This window comes from Sander lucioperca, chromosome 13 (genome assembly GCF_008315115.2).
Source record: "Sander lucioperca isolate FBNREF2018 chromosome 13, SLUC_FBN_1.2, whole genome shotgun sequence".
NCBI lineage: Eukaryota > Metazoa > Chordata > Actinopteri > Perciformes > Percidae > Sander > Sander lucioperca.
In genome coordinates, this window is record NC_050185.1 from 21,882,034 (window position 1) to 21,904,895 (window position 22,862).

The window sequence follows — 22,862 nt, forward strand, 5'->3', positions numbered from 1 at the left end:
CTGTATTTGTGTTTGCACTCTGCAGGAAATTCCCTTTGAGTTCCAGGTAGGAAGACAAAAGCATGGGGGTTGTATATACTATATACTGTATTAAGATCTTAATATATATATATCTTAATATATATATATATATATATATATATATATATATATATATATATATACATAATCACCATCTAGCAACAACATACAGTAGTAACACTCTAGCAACCTATCAGAACACAAGGACAGTATCTAGAAACATCCTAGCAGCCACACAGAGAACACCCTAGCAACCACTTAATCCCACCTTAGTGACCTTGCAGAACATCCTAGTAAACACCTGAAAATGCCTTCACAATCATAGCCGCACTAGCAACTATGAACACCCTGCCAAACACTGTGATAACCATGGTCACCTAGTAACACTCTAGCAACCTAATGGGACACAATGAGATAAGTAGTTATCAAGTAACACCCTAACAGCCACACATAAATCATTTACAAAATGTCCTAGCAACCACTTGAGGCTATACAGTAACCTTCAAGCATGTTCAAGCTGGTTTTGGTTCAGCAGTAAACACTGTACTTCACACAACTTCTATTGTTGTTTTTATTACTATTACTTTGCTTACAATTCTGTATCATGCTCAAGAAAAATGATAGTCCATCTCCTGCCAACCATCATGGCATGGTTAGCGGGAGTGTTTCTGTAAGTGAAGATCCCATTTCCCTTGTTGACTGCTTTCACAAACAGGATGTTGCCACTTGTCCTCTTCCTCAGCCCCTCTAATAGGTTTGTCTACAAGTGATTTATGCTTTCACTTTCAGATATCATTAAATACAACCCAGTGGAATGCTATGTAAAATCCAAGGGCAAAATACTGTAGGCCATCAAAACTAATGGTGGTCTCCAAATGAATGTAATAATGATTCATTGAAGTTACACTTCTTTGTTAACTCATAAGAAGGTACTCCCTGTCCTCAACTTTCTTCGTCTGTGCTTACTCTCACACAGCCACTGCATTTCTTTTTGTTGTTCTCTCTTTTGTACGCCTCCCCCTGTCTTTGACCTCTTGTGTCTCTCGCTCCATCCTGTGTGCTCCATTCAAGAGTCTGGAGAGAGGCATTTCCTTGTAGGAATTCATCAGTCAACCTGGTTAGACACCCGGCAGAGAAAACATCCAATATTACAGAGTCAATCTTTAACCATCACACCAATATGCTACAATCACACAAAATCTGTGAACGACACAGGAGTTACGATGACGTCAACTTAATAGAAAGAACGGTTAGACGCATCGTCTTTGTTAAATGTAAATATCTGCTAAAATGAAAATTACAACACCTCGAGGGGATTTTCTTTCAAATTGAACACATATCTTTCAAATATATTTAGCTACAATAAGCTGTTGAGAATAAAGTTCTACACAGAACACATGTACTAAAAACACCAACTCAGCCAGCTACACCAACAGTATATATAATGCTCATTTATGTTACAATAATGCTACAGTTCCACCAACAAAAGGCTATTTTAAAAAGACCCTATAATAAGTGATTGAGGCTGGTAAGTCTGGTGGTAGATAAGGGTTGCCTCCTTCCCACAGATAACATTTTTTAAATCAAAGTGATCAAATCCAATCATTAGAGTTTTAGTTATGCCTGACTGGAATGCATGAAAGGGGCATACTTAATACTGGATATCTGGAGCCACTCCAGTGGTTACAAGTGCACCATTGTAGATCAGTGGGGCACAGCCGTGAACTGCACTATGAAGTCCATTTACTGATGATGTGCCAGCAGAGGCCACCTATCGCTGCCACTAACCACAGTATAATTACCTCGCAACTGGCACCTGACTCAGAGCACTTTCCATCCCTCAGTAACAGTTAGCCTCTGACTGCTCCATGGTGTGTTTAAGAGCTGACATGAGCTGGGTATGTTATTCCTGGGATTAATGTCTCTATTACCTAATGATGAACTTTAATGGAAAACCTTTTATGTGCAGCACTCTCATGACTTTCTCACAAAGGGGAAGGTTGACATATAAAAGTCTTCAGACCACAGTCAGGAATAGATACGAATGAATGAGTGCTTGTTTAGTCTTGCTTCTATATTTTTAAATAGCCAGACTACTTAGGCCCCATATTATTTGTTGCCAAAAGCAGACAGACACCATTTTTTATTTGACAGACAGTGACAAGTTGGCCGATCACATATCTCACCCCATGTAACATTCACGGCACAATGTGTGTATTACACTGTGACTAATATCAACCACACATACTGTAAAACAGCCCCCATCCTAACTCAAACCTGTCAGGTGCAGAGTGTGAAACCTCAGGGAACTTTAGGCAAAAGGGAATCACAGTGTCGGAAGATAAATAAACAACTGTAATAATATAATTTTAGACAGCAAGTAAAAAAAAAACTAAAATAACAACCTTGATTTTTTTCCTGACTATAACATGAGATCATTGAAAAATGGGCACAATGTTCAGCTTAAATGTGTCGGAAAGACAAACACTTTATCTCTGGGGCCTCTCTGACTGCATCAGAGAGGGGGAAAAAAAGTTGGAAAACATGCTGACATTGTGCTGACAAAGTGCTGACATTGACAAGAAAAAATGATTCAATGACAAATCTGATAAGTCATTTAAGACTAATTATGAAGTAAAACTAAGGATTTCTTTTTAGGTTTTTTGTTTATTGCTACCACTGTCAAACTTTAAAGTTTTTCCACTGTAGTTCAGACAAATAAAACAATGACTTCACTTTGGGCACTGGGAGCTAATAATGGGCGTATTTTGTAGAGTAAGCAAATGAAAGAATATTCAACAAAAACTATAATGGTTGCTAGTCTATAGTGCTGTCAAAAGAGCAATGCTCCTGTTCCAACAGTCAGTCAAAGGGTTAAGCCCCTCACCACTGGCATCACATGTTTACCCCCACTGGACTCCAAATCTTGGTCGGGCTTTAAATCTTGATCTTGATCCCTGTGGAATAACAATCTGACTGGAATGCTCCCTCTCCTTTTCCTTGAAACCCATCCATAATTGAATTGCTCTGCAGTGTGTTTGATGGGGGATGTGACTGATGTGATGTGTGATCTTTACCAATCTGAGTTAATGGTCACAAATACAGATAATTCTAATCACGATGTTCAAATCAAATCCAAGTTGGTCCACTGGGATAGATTCATTTAACATCTCATACAACTTTTGAGGCAAAGGAAATGACAAATATTACTGGATGTGAACATTCCAAGTTTACATGGCAATGTATAATCCAGGAGGCAATCAATAATTGGATTTAGAAAGTAAATAATGTCCTTCTCTGCACAGCAGTGATGCTGATGGATGTCTTAGTATGCCAATGTCTTATTCTGAGAAAGAACACAGCCTGCTTCCCACCTGAGCACTTTCCATGTACTAAAACTGGGTTTTGCAGCCATCATTCATCACTGTTATGACGAAATATCCGCTGAAAAAATAACCCCAGCAGAAAATGTGATATATTTTTTAGGATTTTCCAAACAAATAACCTTGGAGTTCAAGGAATGGATGAGGTTTCAGAGAGTTCATTGGAATTTTGTTTATTTCTTTTTCTGTTAGAGAAACATTCCCCCATAAAGTCGTCCCCTTAAATTCACCTCATTAATAAGTTTGGGAATAATAAAATCTCATCGGAAACGAGCAATCCCAAGTCTTCACATTCAATAGTAAACTATTTAAATGTCTCTGCATTTATTTTAAACATACAAAAACTGTTCTGCTTAAAAAACATTTAACTGAGTAATACTTTAAAATGTTTCTGGAAAAAAGTTAAAAAAGACCCTCATATTGGTACAATATCAACCTTATGTAATATTGCTTCAAACACCCCAACTTAACAACAGTATTTTGACTTTCACCCCCCCCCCCCCCCTTTTCCATCCACATTCTCCAATCATGGCAGAGTCCGAGGAATTCTGGGTAAACTGACACTCTTGTTTGCTTTAACTTTAAAAGCCCCTGAAAGTCAACATGGCCTCTGCAAGGGCTTTCACCATCAAAAAGGGACCAACTACTGTGATTTAAAAGCCTGACAGCTAGGCATGCATTCGAAAACAGGATGATTTGACTTTAGCCTGACTGTCAAATGTGTTTAATTGTTAATTTGACTTGTTTCTTCTTTATTGGGCTTATAAAAACAATAACAGACAGGGACAGACAGCAACACATGTGGCAGGATTTCATACTCTCACACAGATTAAATGACACCACCAAACATCAACAGAGAGACAGGTCGCTTTTAAAATGATCCCAATGTCAACCTGAGGTGTCTCCCTGTTTCATCGAGGTCTTAGCCTGTCAATCAACCTGTCAGTCTCCCAAGCTGAAAGACCACTGACAGCAGACAAAAAGAGAAGACAAAAAGAGTCCCCTTTAAATCTCTTTAATCCATCAGCAGTGTCTCTCTGCCTCCAACCCCCTTTGTCTGTCATTACAATCTCTCTCTTTCCTTTTCTCTCCCTCTCTCTAATTGCTTTGAGTGTAATGTTAAGTGCAAAAATAAAGGAAACCGTATATTCCGGCTATGCTTCCGGCCTCAATGCAGGCGCCGTCAGCGTTGTTGCTTGTGCTGTGGATTATCAGGTCAGCTCTTACATCAAAGGTAGACCCAGAGATGTGATAAGTGAGTGGAAAGTTTCTACTCTTGCCGTGAGATAATAATACATATATTATTAATGAAAACAGTGATTGATTTATTCTAAAATATGAGGCTTTTCCATCTGAATGGGTTTGTTTTGGCCGAAGATAATGATATAGTTTACCAATAGTAGTTCATCATTCCAGTCCAGTGTTCATTATATATTGACTTTTGATGAAAACAATGTTATCAATTTTCGAAAAAGTCTTGGTTATATCACCAATATCAAGGATGTAATACACCATTGTGGGTTTCAGAGGAGCGGTTTAGGTTCATTTTCTAAATAATGTTTCAAACTACTGTACAGTATTTATGAAGAGACAGTCAGAGAGAGAAGGGGCCGTCTTGTATTCACATAACAATATGTTCTATATATTCTCCACTGTAAAAAGTAAATATCAGGAGGACACATTAACTACAAGTTGCTGTTGCTTTATTACATCAAAAATTATCAAAGAATTAGCCATGATTAGGTTCTCTAACACGAAACATCTGTATCAGTATTGGCATCCAACCAACATAGGATGGTCACTCAGTGTAAATCTTTAGAGGGGGGGGTTCTCTAGTTTAACTGAGAATTAAGAGCTACATTAAGACTGTATGACACAATACATATTAAAACCAGTATTTACCTACGGAAATGTTTACTGACCATACATGCTGACTCTGACACTGCAGGACATTCATACATTCACAGCTGGTAACACTCCACTAAGTAATAAGGATTAAGGGACTTTTCTCAAGAACGCCTCAGTGTTAGTTGCTAAGACTGAGAAAAACATTCATCAATCCGTGCTAACAGGTCACAAGCCCACTTCTCCGAGGTCCAGGCTATTTCCGCTTTACCATACCAACACTTGGCTTATAACTACGACTTTCACAACTTTTGCCCTGCTTTAGTGGCAAACACAGAAGCTGATTTTTTTCTTTTTCTTTTTTCAGTTCAGAGAATTAGCCCTCCTCTGCTGCTGTCAGCATCACATGAGTCCTCAAAGCTGGAATGCTGAGCGGTCAGAAGGCAAACAGGAAAACCATATTTCTCACTTTATTGTCCTTTGTGGAGTTGTTTTTGCAGTAAATTGCCAAACCAAAACATTTCTCCCCTGTTCATCCATGTGTGAGCTATTTAAAGCACTTCATCTGTCTCGTGCTCCCTCCGTCTCTTGTTTTTTCTTTCGTTTTGTCTCTCTCTCTCTCTCTCTCTCTCTCTCTCGTATTCTTCCTCTCTGTCCCGTAACCTCGCTGTCTGTGTCTTTCTATAAAAGGAAAACTATGCCAGTAAGACAGAGCAGCTACAAACAGTGAGAGAGGAGCTGCCTGAGCAAGGCAAGATGTTCCTCCGGCTGGAATCATAGGAGGATTTACAATATTTACTCAGAAACATCCACCGTATTTGTAAAATATTACAGAAAGTTTAGAAAATGTTTTTGTGAGAATTGCATAGATGCACACAGGCATACCCAGATGAATCAGTAACAAGATGCAGCCTTGCCCATCCCTCTGAATCTCATCAAAAAGAATATGGTGGTATAGCTATGTGTTGAGAAAAAACTAATATTTTCAAAATCGAGTAACTCATTTTAAAGTAATTCTATGAGCAAAAATGCTAATGATTAACAGCTTCCAGCTTCTAAAACGTGAGTATTTGCTGTTTTTTATGTCTTCTATTTAAAGAAACATTTAGCGTTTGGACTGTTGGTTGGCCAATAGAGCAATTTGTATTTTCAGCCTGGACTTTGGGAAATTGTGTTAGTCATTTTGACATTCTGACATTTCATAGATGAAATGTTTAATTGATTAACTGAGAAAATAACTGGCAGATGAAGTGAATGAAAGTAATCGTTATTTGCAGCTCTAAAGCTAATGTATGTCCTTGTAATCTTCTGCTTTCACAATCAGGTCAATTAGTTTAATATTGTCAACTCTTCCTTCTGGCAAAAGTAGCACAACACTAAAAATGTAGGTTGCAGTGCACATGCTTTTTTTCCTCTCCACACATTTAAACATGTGTTCCTACCTCCATCCTCAGCCTCCAGTATTCCCTGGAGGTATTTGAAGGAGCCGGACTGTTTGGGTGCAGAGACGGGCTCCTCGTAGTCCTGCAGCATCTTGTAGACATCTGACTGGGGGTCGAAACCATTACGGCCCGTAGGGGATGGTGTGGGAGGCTCTGGGCTGAAGGAGACAAGGGAGGGCAGATACAGTATTATTCTACTGCAATCTAATTTAATAAGGATTAGGTGACAGATGACAGATGACAAAAACATCATCAAACATCAAGACAACGAAGGAGCTAATGTTCTGAATACAAGTAAATGTGCTAACGTGGTCATTTGGTTTTGTCCTTTTTTTGGTATCAAATATGGCCACTGTGTTTTTGTCTTTTATCAGGTGCTGTCCTAAAGTGATGTTTGACCAAGGGAGGAATGAAAGGAGCTGAAGTAGCCTAAACAAATAAGACAAAAGAACAGACAGTTGCCAGACCACCAAAGGAAAAAAAAGATTTAAACTTGACAAACTGAGACAGCAGAAATGGACGTCTACATGTGATTCCACAAGCATGATGTCTTAATCACAACAGCTTTGTGTTATGGATCTGCATGTTCATTCATCCATCAAGTTATTCCCAAAGCTAACAGGATGGATCCCGTTCATTTGATACATTCACTCAAACCTCTGGGAGATGAGCAGGGCTGCTGACAGATGTGTTCAAATCCTGACACACTTTACTGCATGTTTGTCTCCAGACTCTCTTCCAGGCGACTGAAGGAAGCGCTTCACTGCAGTCTGAGTGTACGTGTGTGTGTGTGTGTGCGTGCGTCTGTGTTTTTGTGTGAGTGTCTGTGAGAGAGAAAGCCTGAGCTGGTGAAAGTTAGACTGAGCAAGAGACAGGAAGAAAGAAAGACAGGAGAGTATGAAGAAATTGTGTAATGAAGGAATTAGGGAAAGTGACTGACAGTGGGCATTGAGCTGTGTTAAAATGGTGTTTAACTATGTGTGTGTGTGTGGGCCAAGTCAAAATTAACAGACCAGTAATGGGGAACTCTGGGAGTGTTGGAGAGGATGTTAACTGGGAGACTAAACACACACATGTATTGCCCGCTCGAGGGAATGCACCACAACAAATTGGTTCTCCAGTCAACATGGCCATCTGTGCACATGTGTCAAGAGACAAGTGTGTCTACTGTATGTGTCTGTGTTTACATCTGTAAGGGGAGTCAGCACATAAACACATGCATCTGTGAAGTATCAAAATACACTGTCATTTTTACAAAATGAGGAAAGGTGAATCATTTCCTTTCCTTCCTTCCATTTTTACAGATTTTCACAGAAGAAAATATGAAGATTTTTTAAAAGTTACTAATTGTAAAGTTAATAAGACAGTCGTCACCAGAGTAAATGAGATCTTTTTGTGATGTTGACAGCTCAGAAAAATGTCATAAAACAAGCCCAGAAAACAAGCCAAATTGTATTTTGTAAATTTTCATCTGTAGTTTGATACTATTTTTTAAATACAATTCAATGGCGTTTTTAATAATCAGTTTAAACGCACACATTTCCAGATTTTCTACAGTAAATATAAACTACTGATCTACTAATACTGTCAAAACTGTAAAGTGTACTGTTTATATTTTACTCTCTCTGCACTCCATTGCAGCACACACTTTGATAACCTCACCTATGTGTGGCGCTGAGGCTAAGGCCTCCCATCTTGCTTGGCAGAGATCTGTCTCCATTGCTGCCATTATGATAAAGTCCTGCTGGGTTGTTGTACTGAGCGTGCCCGGTTCCGTTCCCGTATCCATAGCTGTGGCCGTTGTTGGGTCTGGAGTGTCCGTTATTCAGGTGAGTGGGCTGGGGTGCCTGTGGGGACTGAAGAGCCTGCGGGTACTGCGGAGCCTGCGGGTACTGCGGAGCCTGCGGGTACTGCGGAGCCTGTGGGTACTGTGGGTACTGGGGAGCCTGCGGGTACTGGGGTTCAGGGGTATACGAAGGTTTGCGACTGGAACCGCCATATCCGCTGGTGATGGGACGGAAATTCTACAAAGAAAAAAAACAACAACACACATTTAAACACATCTAAAAATAACGAAAAAAGCAAAAGAAAACATCACAAGATATTAATTGTTAATAGTCTGGAAAATCTGTAAAGCCAGACAAACATGTATACAACGGTAAAGGAGAAAGAGCATGTTACATCAGAGAAATAATTAATAATGTTAGGAGGAAGAAAAAAGTGTAATGGACCCATTACAGTATGCACCATTATGTTTTCGTTCAGGAAATGAGAGTAAAAAGAGAAAACAAGCCCAGTGGTGCCCTGAGTAGAAAACCATAATTCTTCAAAGGCAAAACGAGTGGTTGTTCCCAAATGAGGCTTTGCAGCGGTGAGGATTAAGGAAAAACAGCTTTTCCCTCTTAAATAGCAATGCTTATTGAGAAGAAGCTTGCATTAGATTTCCTGCAGATGTTTCTGTCAAAACAAATTAACTTGTGTGGTGTAAATATTTCAAAAAAAAAAAAAGTTTTTTTTTTCCTGGCTGCTTCTTCTATGGATTGAGGAGTTTATAAAAGCTGACAGAGCTGAGATACTGTAGAAGATTAAGTTATTAGTTTTGACATGCTGTAGCAGACTTTCTACACTCTTGCCACATATATGCTCTGCTGGAGCTGTTTGCAAGAATCTTTTGGACTAAATGCAGGACAGATGCACAGACACCTACACTCACATCACTGTATACTCTGTGTGTTTATGCTGAGGTCAACGCCCTTTTCATGCCTTTGCACACACTCCACAGTGACATCACTGAGCCTCTCAGTGTTTACCACAGCTATCAGCGATAACGCTTACTGCCAGCATGGCTCGTCCGTCTCAGAGACTGAACTTTACAGATAAAGTTTTATTGCACTGCTTGCAATGATGTCACCACCTCTAGAAGTGCTTTGCATTTCAGAGATAGCCAGCAGTTTTGAAAGACTAAAGAGGGTTGCAAATTGTCATAACTTCAGACTATAAACATTATAGCTGAAACAAAGTGACTTGTTTACAAGTTAAGCAATGCAGTAGGATGGGAGACAGTCAGACTGTTGTAACTATGAGCCACTGGAAGGAGTGTGTGTGACTGTGTGAGTTTTGGGCTAGTTTAAAGTGCCTTAGCCACAGGAGGTAGAGGTTCACAGCTTCTCCAGACTGGACCCCTGTCATTTCAACAGATGGGTCTGCTGGATGTCATCCTGTCCTCGGCCCCCACCTGGACCACACACACACACACACACACACACACACTGACACACAAAAACACACAGGTCTTCTGTAAACAGCCCTTTTTTAGTCCTCCTCTCCTCTACACCAACAAGCCCACAAATTGGTAAAGCGGCTCTGTCATTGTACCGCCTCCTGTAGTTAAGACAGATGGCTTTCGAGAAATTTAAAACCACCTCTTCCTACTCTCCCCCAAAACCTCGGACAGTGAAGATGGATGTATCCAGAAACCCTCTGAACATAATGCTAGCAGATAGCCATTCATGGTTAAAGTTCGGAGAAGCAGGCAGGGGAGTCAGAGCTTAATGCAGTTTCTCTCCCAGAGCCAAACCCTGTTTGGGCAGGATGTCAGAAACACCCAGCTTTCTGTGGCTCCCTCTCCAAGTAAACCAGACACTCTGAAGCCTGGTGCTCACCGCAGGGCCAAACAAGCCAAACCAGATCCTACTCGTTATCTTTAGCCCTATTTGCACAGATGGTGGACCTCATGTGATTTTAATCAAAGGTTCCCTCAACCCCTTCCCTCAACCTCAACCACGTTTTGTGAATATGGAAGGAATAATGACATTTGATAAAATCACTGATGCCTCAAATCCATTTTTATAGAGCCACATTGATATTACTGAGCATTTCCTGATGTAGCATTGACAGCGCTTTCAAAACTTCCTTTAGATTCGGCAGTGGCAAAATGCTTCTTAGGAGATTAAAATCTTCTGATTAATAATATTGATATAGTACTGATGTGTCCCTCTTTCTGTCCACACTACGGTAGAGTGAAAAGTCAACTGAAGATGGGGCCCTGGTGCTGGATTAGATGCATGTTTGTTTGGGCCTGGGACATACACACTTAATGATTATCTCACTACTTTCTGTACCTCGCTACTGCCCGAACCCTCTCCACCCTTCCTTTAAAAGAACATTTCTGAATGCATTTGAACAGGAAAAGATAATGGATGAATTTTAATGTTTTGCAGCCTGCTTTCTTTAAAGTGCCCTTTTGAACCTAGCTCTTTTTTATTTCATAGCTCGATTCATCTTACGTCTTTCATTTCCTGAGAACGTACCCAGAGCTGGAAGGGTGAAGATCTTCAGAACAAATCACTGTTGCAACACGTATTTAGTTTTAATAAGAACCCATTATTCATTTGTCAGATTTAGACAAGGGCTAAATCTGCAGATAACAATCCGTACAATAACTGTATGACTGTCAGGCAAGCTTATTCATGTCTGTGTTCAGAGAATAAAGGAGGCAAGTGGAGGAAAATCCCTGAGAGTGTATTATGCTACATGCTCCTGCAGTGACATGACAGTAAAGACATTACATGTATGACTCCTAATCTGTACAAACATAAAATGCAAAGGAGGACAGGTAATCACACGCTAACATTTATGGTGATATAAGGACTAGAAGAAAAAAAAAACATTCCTGTCTTGCTTCATTGACTGGAGGGGAAATTGTCCTAAAGAAGATATCAAATCTATGTTATTTACATAGGCCCAAATCATAAATTTGACAGATGTGCTTGGCAATCTGGGCAACTCATAACCCCTCCCAGATTTACTGTACAGAAAAAAACAATTTAACAGGAAAAAAAGGGAGAAACCAGAGAAGAGTTATGTGTGTGCATACCTGGAAGGCCAATGTAGCCCTTAAAAAACTCTTGTTTAAGTATATTTCCCTGTTGTCAGCAGCAAGTACATGTTTACCCATTTTCACCCCCACACTCCTGACTGTGACTCCTTCTGTTTCAGCTTAACTGAACCCCCCTCCCCAACTATTCCTTTTGTCTTTCTCATAACACTCTTTCCTCTCTGGCCTCACATGCCTGTTGCAAAGATATTTACTTTGAGTGGATGGCAGATTTATAAGGCAGCACATCTGGTGCTTGCCTTATAAAAATGCCAGTTTGGTAACATTCAGGACCTGTAAGTGCTTTCAAGTTGCTCTGAAGGTATGGTGGCTTGGTTTCCTTTTATTACGAAAAAAAATCAGCTGTAAGCCAACTGTCTCATTAAAAAGATTCATTCTACCTTTTCACGTCGGGACTACATTTAGGTTTAATAGAGATTTTGTTTTAAAGTGACAGTTAATCTGGGGATTGCAATATCATCCTAATTCCCCTGGCAGCCTTATCTTGTTTTCCCAATGTAGTCAAAACAGTTTAAAGTTAATATGAGCAGCATCAGTTTTATCTCAAACAGAAACTCAACATAACAAGATTGTTGAAAAAGGCCATCTGTGAGATCATCTATTTCCTAATTTCTCTCTCTTGAGCATGGCTACTCTTTCATTTTCTCCAAAATCTGGCCTGCATTCCTCCTGGCTCGGAGAAAGAAAAACTTCAAAAGGGGAAAAAAGACGAGAGAAGAGATCCAAACTCAGTAACTATTTATGAGAACCAGCATTGTCTACTTATATGCACATAACTTCAGGCTGCAATCTGCTTTCAGTGACCTGTTTTACAATGGTAACCAAGCATGGCTAATGGCTCAAGAAGGACAGGGTGCCAAAGAAGGAAAAAAAGACACAAAGAAAGACAGAAAAAAGAAAGTTTGCTTTAGCATGCAGCTCTTTCATTCATCAACCTGACTAAAAGTTACCATGATTAATAAGGGCTTGAATGGGAGAAGACTGCAGTTTCAGCTTTGGTAACTCTGTCCACAACCACAGTTTGGTCAGGGAGGGGTAGACAGAGGAGAGGAGAGGAGGAGGGGTGGAGGAGGAGAAAAAGGTGGAGGACCTTAATTGAAATCATATGCCTGTCTTTAACTGAGGGCCAAGACCTCAGCCTGCCTTCCTTAACAGACACACATACACAAATTCATGACAACACACACACACACACACACACACACACACACACACACACACACACACACACACACACACACACACACACACACACACACACACACACACACACACACAGCCTCCTTTTCTCCTGCCTCCTGCATGGTTTAATCCCCCTGGACCTTCGAAATTAAGCTTTTCACATGGCGCTCTGCACCACTAACCAAACACAAACCAGCCCTTTATGGCTCCCTGGGCCTAGTCCTGGGTGCCTCTCTGGGAGGAAGACAGACGGGCTAGAGAGGAGGTAGCAGAGAGCTGAGGTGGGGGGGAAGAAAGACCGGAAAATAGTAGAGTTTTTAGGGCTTCTGGCAATGAGCCTGTCTGAGAGGGAAGAAATGCTCTAGGGAAGATGGATGTAGCAGTAGGATCCATTTAAAATAAAATGCATTTTCTCAATCAGAACCTTTACTTCCATACCGACCGTGCCAAGTTACCACTGGGCTTATATTCAATTCTCTGTGATGTAGTCAATTAGAGAATTATAATATAGACTGAATGTTTCAGGTGAAAGAAAGCAATTAGTTTGGTCGCTAAGGCCAATCATTTCACACAGTTTATTCAAAAGACATATTTGTAGCTTTGGCACCTGTCATAATAATTGCAGAGGAGGGTTAAATAAAAGTGGATGGTGCAACACAGCAAATAAGCTACGATAACTTTATCCATGTTGGACTTTCTCTCTCTGAGAAAGACGTACGGAATCTGAATGAGCCTGGACGGCTGCAGTGTCTCTGTCTCTTACCCCAGCAGAGAGTGCTCTCAATGACCCCATCCATGCCCCAGCACACTGACAGCCAACCGGAGCAGGGAGGGCTCCATTAGGAAAACCCAAAGACTGATTTGGACATTTCTGTGGATTACTGGCTGATTAGTGAACACAAACAACCAAATAAATGGGGTCAGAGGTCTGTGATCTAAAAGGCCTGCTGTTTGAATGAATGTGGAGCTGCTCAAAAGACTTCCCAGCAATGCTAAACTGGTCCAAGATTCCCTGGGGATTACGTAGCAGTGAATCCAGTAAATATATTTTGGCAACATATGAGAATACTCAGAACCCTTAAATGGCACCAAATTGTTTTATATTCAGGGTCTTTGTGGTGTTAATGTTTATCCAGTTTTTGCACGAATTCTATCATTCTAATCCATCATTCCTCGGCGTAAATATGCATCTTTGACAAATTAAGTTTACAACTGTTGAACTCTTTCAAGTTTTCAACTTATTCCTATTTTGTGTTTTTAGAAGGCAAATGACAGATACTGAAAAGCAACTGCCTTATTCCATTGATAAAACAAATTTGTATCATGCACACATTTTTTGATTAAGTAATTTAATTCCAAGCAGTGAAAGAATTAGGGTCTGTAAGTCATGCAAGGACTCCATCTGTCAGCTCCTATTAATGTGAGCTTGGAGAATTTGCCTTCAGCTGCCAGCTCCTGGAAGCCTTGGTGACGTGTGATCCAGACCTCTCAGCTTCCGCATTATGAGGCCTCATTCTTTCCACAAGGCCATAGTGCTCAGCCACAATAGCTATCACTTTAATAATAGGGTAGCCGCCATGAATGGCATTCTGATATTATTTGCCAAAAAAATACTGTTTGGCTTTAACATCGACCAATAGGCCATTCCCACCTACTTAAAGCTGCCACTGTCTAATTTAAGGGAAGGAATTTTGAAAACCTGAAATGTCAGTAACTGGTCGTATAATGCTTGAATTCTGCATAAAACTGTTCCAAAAGTAGTACCGGCAGATGTACAATGAGATATCCATTTACAAGGCAGAGGCATTTCTTTCTTTCTGTCTTTCTCATTGGAAAAAAGGTTCAGATTTAAGATATGTGATGAGGTTTTGAAGTTGTTTTTGCATTAGATTATGTTTCAACAGTATGTAGGCTGAAGCCACTAGACATTATTTCATCGAAGGACGTCTCGCAGAACCTGATGTAGTTTCCATCTTGAAGTGATAATTTGCTTATTTGACCGCTAACACTTTAAGACCGCTGATGAAAATATCAGATAAACAATGTGGATCAGATGAGGTCAGGTCATGACAAACCTCTCACAGTAAAGGGAGTGATGCAGCTCTGGAATGACCCTGCTGGCGTGCTATTCTGAAAACATGAGCATCACATCACTGTTCAAATGCAAATAAGTGCACACATCATGGCAAGATGGACAGGCTTCTGATGGAAAAAAAGGTGATTGTGATTTAGCATAAATGCCACAGAAGTTCAACTGCAGGCTTTTGTCACATGTTTCCCAAATACAGTAATCAGTATACACAAGGGGGATTGTTTTTTTCTGCTTCCAAAGGTGGGCAGGACCAATGCAGTACAGTAGGTCATTCATTGCAGTCTCCAATGATGGGGTTTGACTGAGATCGCCTTGACATCCTCTCTCTCTCAAGGGCACCCTATTATTTGCATGAAATTTGGAAGCTGTGCGAAGCATCTGATTATAACTCATTAGTCTTCCCAGAACTACACGGTGGAGCTTAAGTTAAATTTGGTTGTCAAACATACAAATGCACTTGCTGTTTTACTTACTGTATGACACCTCAAGATTATTTCACCCATTGTTATCAAATTATTTCTATTTCAGGAAGTTGTGTGTGACATCCAGTCCTCTGTGTACCGTCTTCCCAAAGACATGAAGACAGTTCTTTGGAAAATACATAATACAGTTTGAATGAATTCCCCAGCGGCTACAAAAGCCGCTGCAAAAACAGTAACATCCACAGTATCGAGTCATACACTCGATTATATCCAACAATACAGCATTTCCTCATCGACTTTTACAAGAGTCTTCCGTGTTCCCAAGGTGAAAAGAAACACCTCATAGCTTCCATGTGTCACTTCCTGCTCAGTAGCTAATTCCCACAAGCAAGACTGGAATTTCCCAACGTAGCCAGAGAGGCCATGAATAAGAAGTGATATGTTAAATAAAGAATATCCTGAAGAATGGCGTCATCGGGGGGCTAACTGTTTGGGAGCTGTTTTTATTTTACTCAAGTAGAAGCATTTGTGCAGGGGAAAAAATTGCAATATTCTAAGTTAACGGAGTCACTCTGCAGAGTAAAAACAGCAATGAATGCATGTGTAGGCCAGAAAAAATTTGCGGTCATTTCCAGAGGAATTGTTTTCTTTATACATAAGCTGAAGTGTCCTGGTATGCCTCAGTTTTCCCCCTGCTAGCCAAAGCGTACTGCTTCAGCAAGAGTACTAATGTTGCAGGTCTTAGCCGCAGGTTAAGTTGTGGATGACAGACACATTGCTTCAAATATTTGCCAGCACAATCAAAAATGGTTTTGTCATCCTCATCCAGCGATTTGATTCAGTTAATTTTTGCTCATGCTGTTCAAACTGGCTCATAATTGAAATAACCGTGGGCCAACAGTATCACATAGCTCAGTTTGGATGTGGCTCAAATGGTGTGAGAGAGGCCCCGGTGCATATATTGTTTCCATTGAGGAACAATTGGCATTATGGTGTCAGAATAGACAAAAAAAGAGAGAGAGCCTTGGTCTTTTATTTGACCCCAGGGAGCGGATGTTTCCTCTTTTCATGCTCAGAAGGATCCACCTGAGCGTGACGATAAAGTGGCCCTGACTTGGCGGTTTCCAGCCGTCCAGGTTCGCTTCATTAAAAGAGACACCAGGGAACATTTTTAGACTTCAGTAAGGGAGAGAGGAAGGACTGGATAAGATGTTACAGAGATACAGAGAAGGGAAAAGGGGAGACTTTGAGAGAAAAGAGCATGAGAGAGACAGATTTGCTCCTCTCGTATTACCCACACGCAAAGCCCCCCTGTCATGCACGTCTGTGTTTGTATAAACAGTTGTTGCTGACGGTTCCTCTCTCACTCAGGTTTGGTATTTCCTTATGTTAATCAAAGCAAGACCTGAGCTGGTATTGAAGACTGTTGCAGCAGAGTTCTGCCCATTTGCTGGACATGGAAGGCTTGCTTAGAGGCTGTTCATCTCGTATACATCATATCACACTAATATCTTCTGCTCATCACTTTTTCTTTAACATTTTTGGACATAGATTAAATGTCCCCTGGGAAGCTGCTGATATCCTTAATGTCAGAGAGATAAATCATTTGATGATAATTCTGATCCCATGACCAAAAAAAACCCAGATGAATTACATACGCAAAAGCCTCTTTCACTTTTGTCTCTGCCGCTGAATACAATACAATACACTGTAAGGCATCAACAACTCCCATTGATGGGTCGACAGATATATTTCACTCCAGCTCTTTGTGTGTCTGTTCCACCCTTTTTCTTAGAAAAGGAAACCCTGACACAGTGAGGGCTGAGGGACACAGATCAGTCCTGACTTCACAACTACCCCAAGACAATACTTGACAAATGGACACTCACATGTCTGAGCCACAATATGCTCTTTGTCTGTCTGTTTCAGTTGCATAGTCTTCATACTCACAGCATATGTGCGCGCACACACACAACACACACACCTCCTATTCTCTTTGTGCTCAGAAACCTGTTGGCTTGCCAGCACTGGAAAACTTGGAAAAGATCATCTGCTAGAGTTCATCACGCCTTGAATGTCCGATTGGCAACTCGTACGCTTGGAGAACAATCAAGATACTATTTCAAAACCATTCCAGTGAACAGTGGGATGCATTATCTCATTTATTACCATGTGAATGATAGTGTACATGCAAGTTACGGATCAAATGTTGTGTCTGTTTCCATGGTTTCTGTTTATGATATAAACAGAGTGAGAAGACTTGGGTCTAACACCCAGAGAACTGTATTTTTAAGTTATGACCCCAGATGTGAATTATCCTCTTTTGTGGCTAATGCGGTAGGTAGCAAAGGACCCTAATCCAAAGCAGTAGATTTCAAAGTACAAACAGAGTTTAAATTAATCAGACCAGAGAAATGTGCTGCTGAGTCACCACCAGCAGCCGCCTTGCTTGTAGAAGTGCTTGTCTACAACATTAAATGTGTAGCTATAGCAAGTCAAAAACCTAGATTTAAAGCCAAGAATGTGCTGTGCGTTTCTGCAAGAATCATCCAATCACAATCTTAAGATTCTGCCATGTGCATTGCTAGTGGAGCTGCGGATGGAAGCTAAAGTTTACAGTGTTGAAAAAAACGATTAGCATCTGCAGCTTGATTCAATTTTGGATTAATACAAAGATGGCACTGAGTTTTGTTTACAAATGTGTTCACACATTTTTGAATTTGCTACCACTCTGACTGGCTTCTTCTCCATAGCAATGCAGGCTAAGGATTATGGGTATTGTAGTATTAAGACACGTCTGCCATGCCAAACTGATATTCCATAGGTTCTATAGGATCATTACAACATCCATCAGAGCCACATGTCCATATGTTAAGTAACTCTAAGATTATCAGTTAAAGAAACCTTTTTAAATTCAAGCAGATCAGTGGGTGTGAATTTAAAAAAAAAAAAAAAAAAAAAACTTGTTACTTGTGCTTTGGTAAATCCAAATTAAACAGTGGTTACCTGTGAGTCAGGCTCCATGTAAGGGCTTGTCTTGCCATCGTCACTAACAGTTGGCGACCACACTCTCTCTCCTGATCCCGACCTGAAAGACAATACCCATGAGAGAAAGAGAGAGAGTCAGATAAATCTTGTGCCATCGAACACCCAAGCATTAAAGCATGCAGTTTTTTCTGCTGAGAAGTATAAACAATGTTTTTGCTGACAGGTTTTCCACAGAAGAGCCAATGTATAAAGTATATTTATTTCAGAGTGGAAATGTTTAAAAAGAAACTGAAAAAAGTGAAAGCAAAGACACTAGTCACTCGAACCCTTTTAGAATTACTGTAAGCTGGGAAAGATGACACCTTTAGCGTCACAGGATATCCCAATAACTGACATCTCCTTTATGTGCCAAAACCCTCACATAGCTGCATTTAACAAATCATATACTGCACGGGTAGCTTTGTAAGTGTATGCATGTCCAGTATGTATATGGGAGGATGTGGATTTGGCAGGTATTCACATCAGGCATGGGATACAGCTACATTCCAGCCTCCTCCCACTGGTACAAAGATAAAACCACCATCACAGCATAACACCACTGTATGAACTATCCAGTGGAAAAACCTATTGCATTTTGGACCATGGATTTTTCAAAAGTAGTGATAGCTGAACTGGTATCTAAGGCTCCCTACCCTCCTCCTCAGATTAACAGTAATTGACTCCAGTTGGATTTCCTTACAAAAAACGACACGACTTAACTGACTGGCAGCAATGATAAAACACATTATTTACAGCTGAATGGGCCTACTGTGTATGCATAAGCAGGGGTCCACATCATATATTTCCAGAGAATTACATGTATGGTGAAATTAATGGTGTGCAACTTCATCTCCAATGACATCACTCACACAATGGTTCACAGTTTGAAGTTATGTGTTGAAGCAGTAGCAGTTTACATGCCATATAAAAAAAGAAAGATCTGAAGAATTATTTGGTTCTTTGGGTTGGGAGGTTTTTGTTGCCATGGCGTTGGCTGTTCAGTGGGAAAGCATATAGCCTCCAAAAGGGTAGCACCAGGACATCTGGCATCTGAGTAACTAAAGGTTCTCTTTAAAACCTCCATCCACAGAGACATAAAACTGCAAGTGTGTGCATGCATTTGTCAACCCCGCAGTGAGGGAGAGTTAACGTCTGAAGAGGTGAGGTCATCAGGCTGCAGCTGGCACGGCATTGGCTGAGCAATGCTTCAGCTATGAACCACGGAGGTGTTGCTATCAAGGACGCTCTTATGAGGCGGCGAGTGTCTGGTGGATGGGCAACAGCTACTGCGTAGGATGATACCCTCATCCTCTGCCAATTCCTCCACGATTCTGGGACAAAACGTGTTCATGTTTTCAGATTGTTTGGTTTCAATGGTTACTGCACAAACAGCCTATTGAAGCGAGTGAAAGTTCAGTCTGAAGTGGCCTATTTGAATTGACATTTTGGAAGTGCAAGACAAAAACACAGCATTTTAGCATCCATCCATAATAAGTGAGATGTGAATGCCGAGGCGTGAGTGGAAGCTGCGAGAGACAGACCAGCACTGTTGCACTCATACTGTAAGTCAGTCTGAAGAGGGATGTCAGTTATGTACTTGAAACATGACTGTTAGGACTCATGACTGTTATTTTTAGTTATTAGGCTACATGCTTACAACTGGATGTAATCTCACACTTCAAATATTGAGCAATGGACATAATCTTGGAAACAGTTTTGAAGTATCTTAAATGTAATGTAACATAAGTAGCAGCAGACAGAAACAATCTGCTGCACACTAGTTTGGTCAGGGACAATGAACTGTATTATTTTTCTCCAGTACTGAGTCAGTATTTGCTGCTGCTACACATTCATCAACCTGTTGATCATCCCTGTACATTTTTTCTTTTCTCTACCTTTTCTTTCTTTCCTTTTTTGACTTTCCTATTTCGTCCGTTTGTTTTTTCTGCCTGATCCAAGATAAAATCTAGCCTGAGCTGTAAAACTCCCTCCTAGCCTGGAAATACCTTTTCAAATTTGAAGATATATTAACCAGATCATCTAGCTGCAGACTGAATGGCTTTATCTCGTCTTTACTTCTACCTCCTCTGTCTAGCTGCTCTGCCAGGAGTGCTCTGAGAGAACAGATCCGTGCACTCTTTCTTATACAGATTCACAATGATAAATAGGATAGGGGTTAATAGTTCCAAGCTCATTCTTTAAGTGTCCTCTTTGATTTTCACCCACCAGCTCCCCTTCTGCCCTTAACTGTATGAATCAATGTCCAACACGATTGAATACAGACACAGAAAAAGAAAAGCCAGAGACAACACATGACTCGTTCATTTATGAAAAGAGAGGATCCATGTGTTCTCATTTTGGTAACCAATATGTTGAGTTACTTAGTTGTTGTTTTTCACAATTTATGAATTCACAAGGAACTTTAAAAAGCAAGAGAATTATAAAAACACATACTATTCACAGCAAAGGCCATGAAAGTACTGTTAGAATAATAGAAAAGCACAAGGAAAAGAAAAACACAAGTCAGCCACAGAAGACTGAATACGAATGGGTAAAAGACAAAAGTAAAGGGAAAAAAGAAAGGACAACACATGCAGAAGGTCAGCTCAGGTCATCACGACAACTTTCCTATTCTTTCCCTTGGTCATATTTTCCCTGGCCTGACTTTCCCCTGCCAGGTTTAATTTTCCTCATTGGGGAGATCTGGTTTTTGAAGTGGTGGACGCGTTTACTTTGGCTCCACACGATCACCATGTTCGAGGAGGAGCACGAGACAGACAGTTGAAAACCAAGTGCCCTCAAATTAAGATGCGGCTGATCACGGAACATTTCAGGGTTCACTGAAGAGTCTTGTCTCATAGCCTCGATCTGTTAAACCATAGACTGTATATAAAGATGGACGACTGTACAAAAGTGAAGCCAAATACGGGGGCTGCCATCTTGTAATTTTGGAGCCAGAGTCTGCGCAGTAGTGTTCGGTGGGTGGAGCCGTGGTATCAAAGTTACCCATACACGTGCCCGACCAATCACAGCTGTCAATCATGGCGTTTAACCCTGTTTTTATGGTATTAAATTACTCATTTAAACCAAACTTATCAGAATGATGAAAACTTGAACAAACATCAGCATGATAAGAACTACCTAAAATGACAGGAACCATCTTTGGGAAAAAAATTATTTGACTTTTTAGTTTGGTCCATGTCTCATCCGCTAACATGGAGGGGGCGGGATTTATGACCTATACTGCAGCCAGCCACCGGGGGGCAATGTACATGTTTTGGCTTCACTTTTGGGGAGCTCTCAGGCCATCCATTTTTATATACAGTCGATGTGTCAAACCCATAAGATTTTCAGACCTAAAAATAGCCAGACGCCACTGAAGCAGTTCCTCTGTTATTTTGTAACGTGAGAAAAGTTTAAATGCTTTCTCCTCAGAGAGTAAAGGCAGATGATCACCTTTAAAAGAGGAGTTATAAGGGTCTCATCTGCAGACCTGAGGGGGGTCACTTGTAAAGATCTGCATCTGGGTGATGACAAGATCAATACAAGAGAGCAAAAGGGAGGGAGGTTTGTGGTCTCCCCCTTCCTTCCTTTCTGCTACACAGCCTCTCAAATTCCATTGATGTTGCGTTTATAACCACCACAAAAAAGAGACCTTGGGAGAGTCTGAGAGGAATGATGCAATGAAGGGATGAAGTATGCTGCAGTGCTGGTAGTGAATGGCCATGTGTGAGAGTCTCTTGTGTGAGCAGGCGTCCTGTGTTCCTTTGGTCCCATGCAGCCTCGTGCATAATTCTTCAACTGTGAGTCAAGGGTCCTTGAGTCAAAATGAGGCAGCATGGGCAAATGCTCCAGTGGAGCGGTCTGACTCTGTCTTTTTTCTGCCTGTTTTCTCTGATTCATCCTGAATGCTCTGCCCTGTGTTTTGCTTTGATTTTAATATCCAGATCATGATTAGATTGTATTTGTTCCTCTGCAGGGCTCCGACATGCACTCATATTACATGCATTACACATCACCTAAACCTCTCATCCTAGCCTTACCCCTAACTACTGAAAGCAGCAAGCAAACAAGCAAAAACTGCTTGTATCCTCAATCTGTACATTATCGTCTACATTTATAATGTGTGACACAATAGTCCTAACTCAAAAGGTCCACTTACTAGCTTTTCAGAGCTTTTGATGAGTCAGGGGATGGCCAGAGAAAGCTCAAGAGGTCATTCCCATTCAACGCCAAATATACCATCTTTGAACTGACACAGGACTTTTGATCTCATACGACCAGCTGATATCACTCAACCAACTTTTCACACTACTCAGCCAGTTTCACTGATGAAGACTGTGAGATGCAGTTGAAAGCTCCGAAACAGCTAGTATGTGAACCTTTGGACCTACTTGCTGCTTTGATAAACCACAGCTTTTGTTATTCCCCTTTGTGGACCTTCCACTGACATCATTCAGTCCAAGTCTTTAAAGGTTCAGTTCACCAATATCACAAAAACATTTTCTTGTAAGGTTATGGCTAGTGGTTAACCAGATATTTTTGTTTTCT

General features: G+C 40.7%; 1 protein-coding gene across 1 annotated transcript in view; it reads right to left on the reverse strand.

The window, feature by feature from the left end:
- pdlim4 (PDZ and LIM domain 4) overlaps nucleotides 1-22,862 on the reverse strand; it is a 49,687-nt gene that overhangs the window by 3,568 nt on the left and 23,257 nt on the right. Inside the window, exons 3-5 of the mRNA XM_031303559.2 lie at nucleotides 18,291-18,372; nucleotides 8,354-8,715; nucleotides 6,692-6,849 (exon numbers count right to left, since the gene is read on the reverse strand). Of these exons, the coding sequence (XP_031159419.1) occupies nucleotides 6,692-6,849; nucleotides 8,354-8,715; nucleotides 18,291-18,372 (602 nt within the window). The remainder of the gene's footprint in view (nucleotides 1-6,691; nucleotides 6,850-8,353; nucleotides 8,716-18,290; nucleotides 18,373-22,862) is intronic.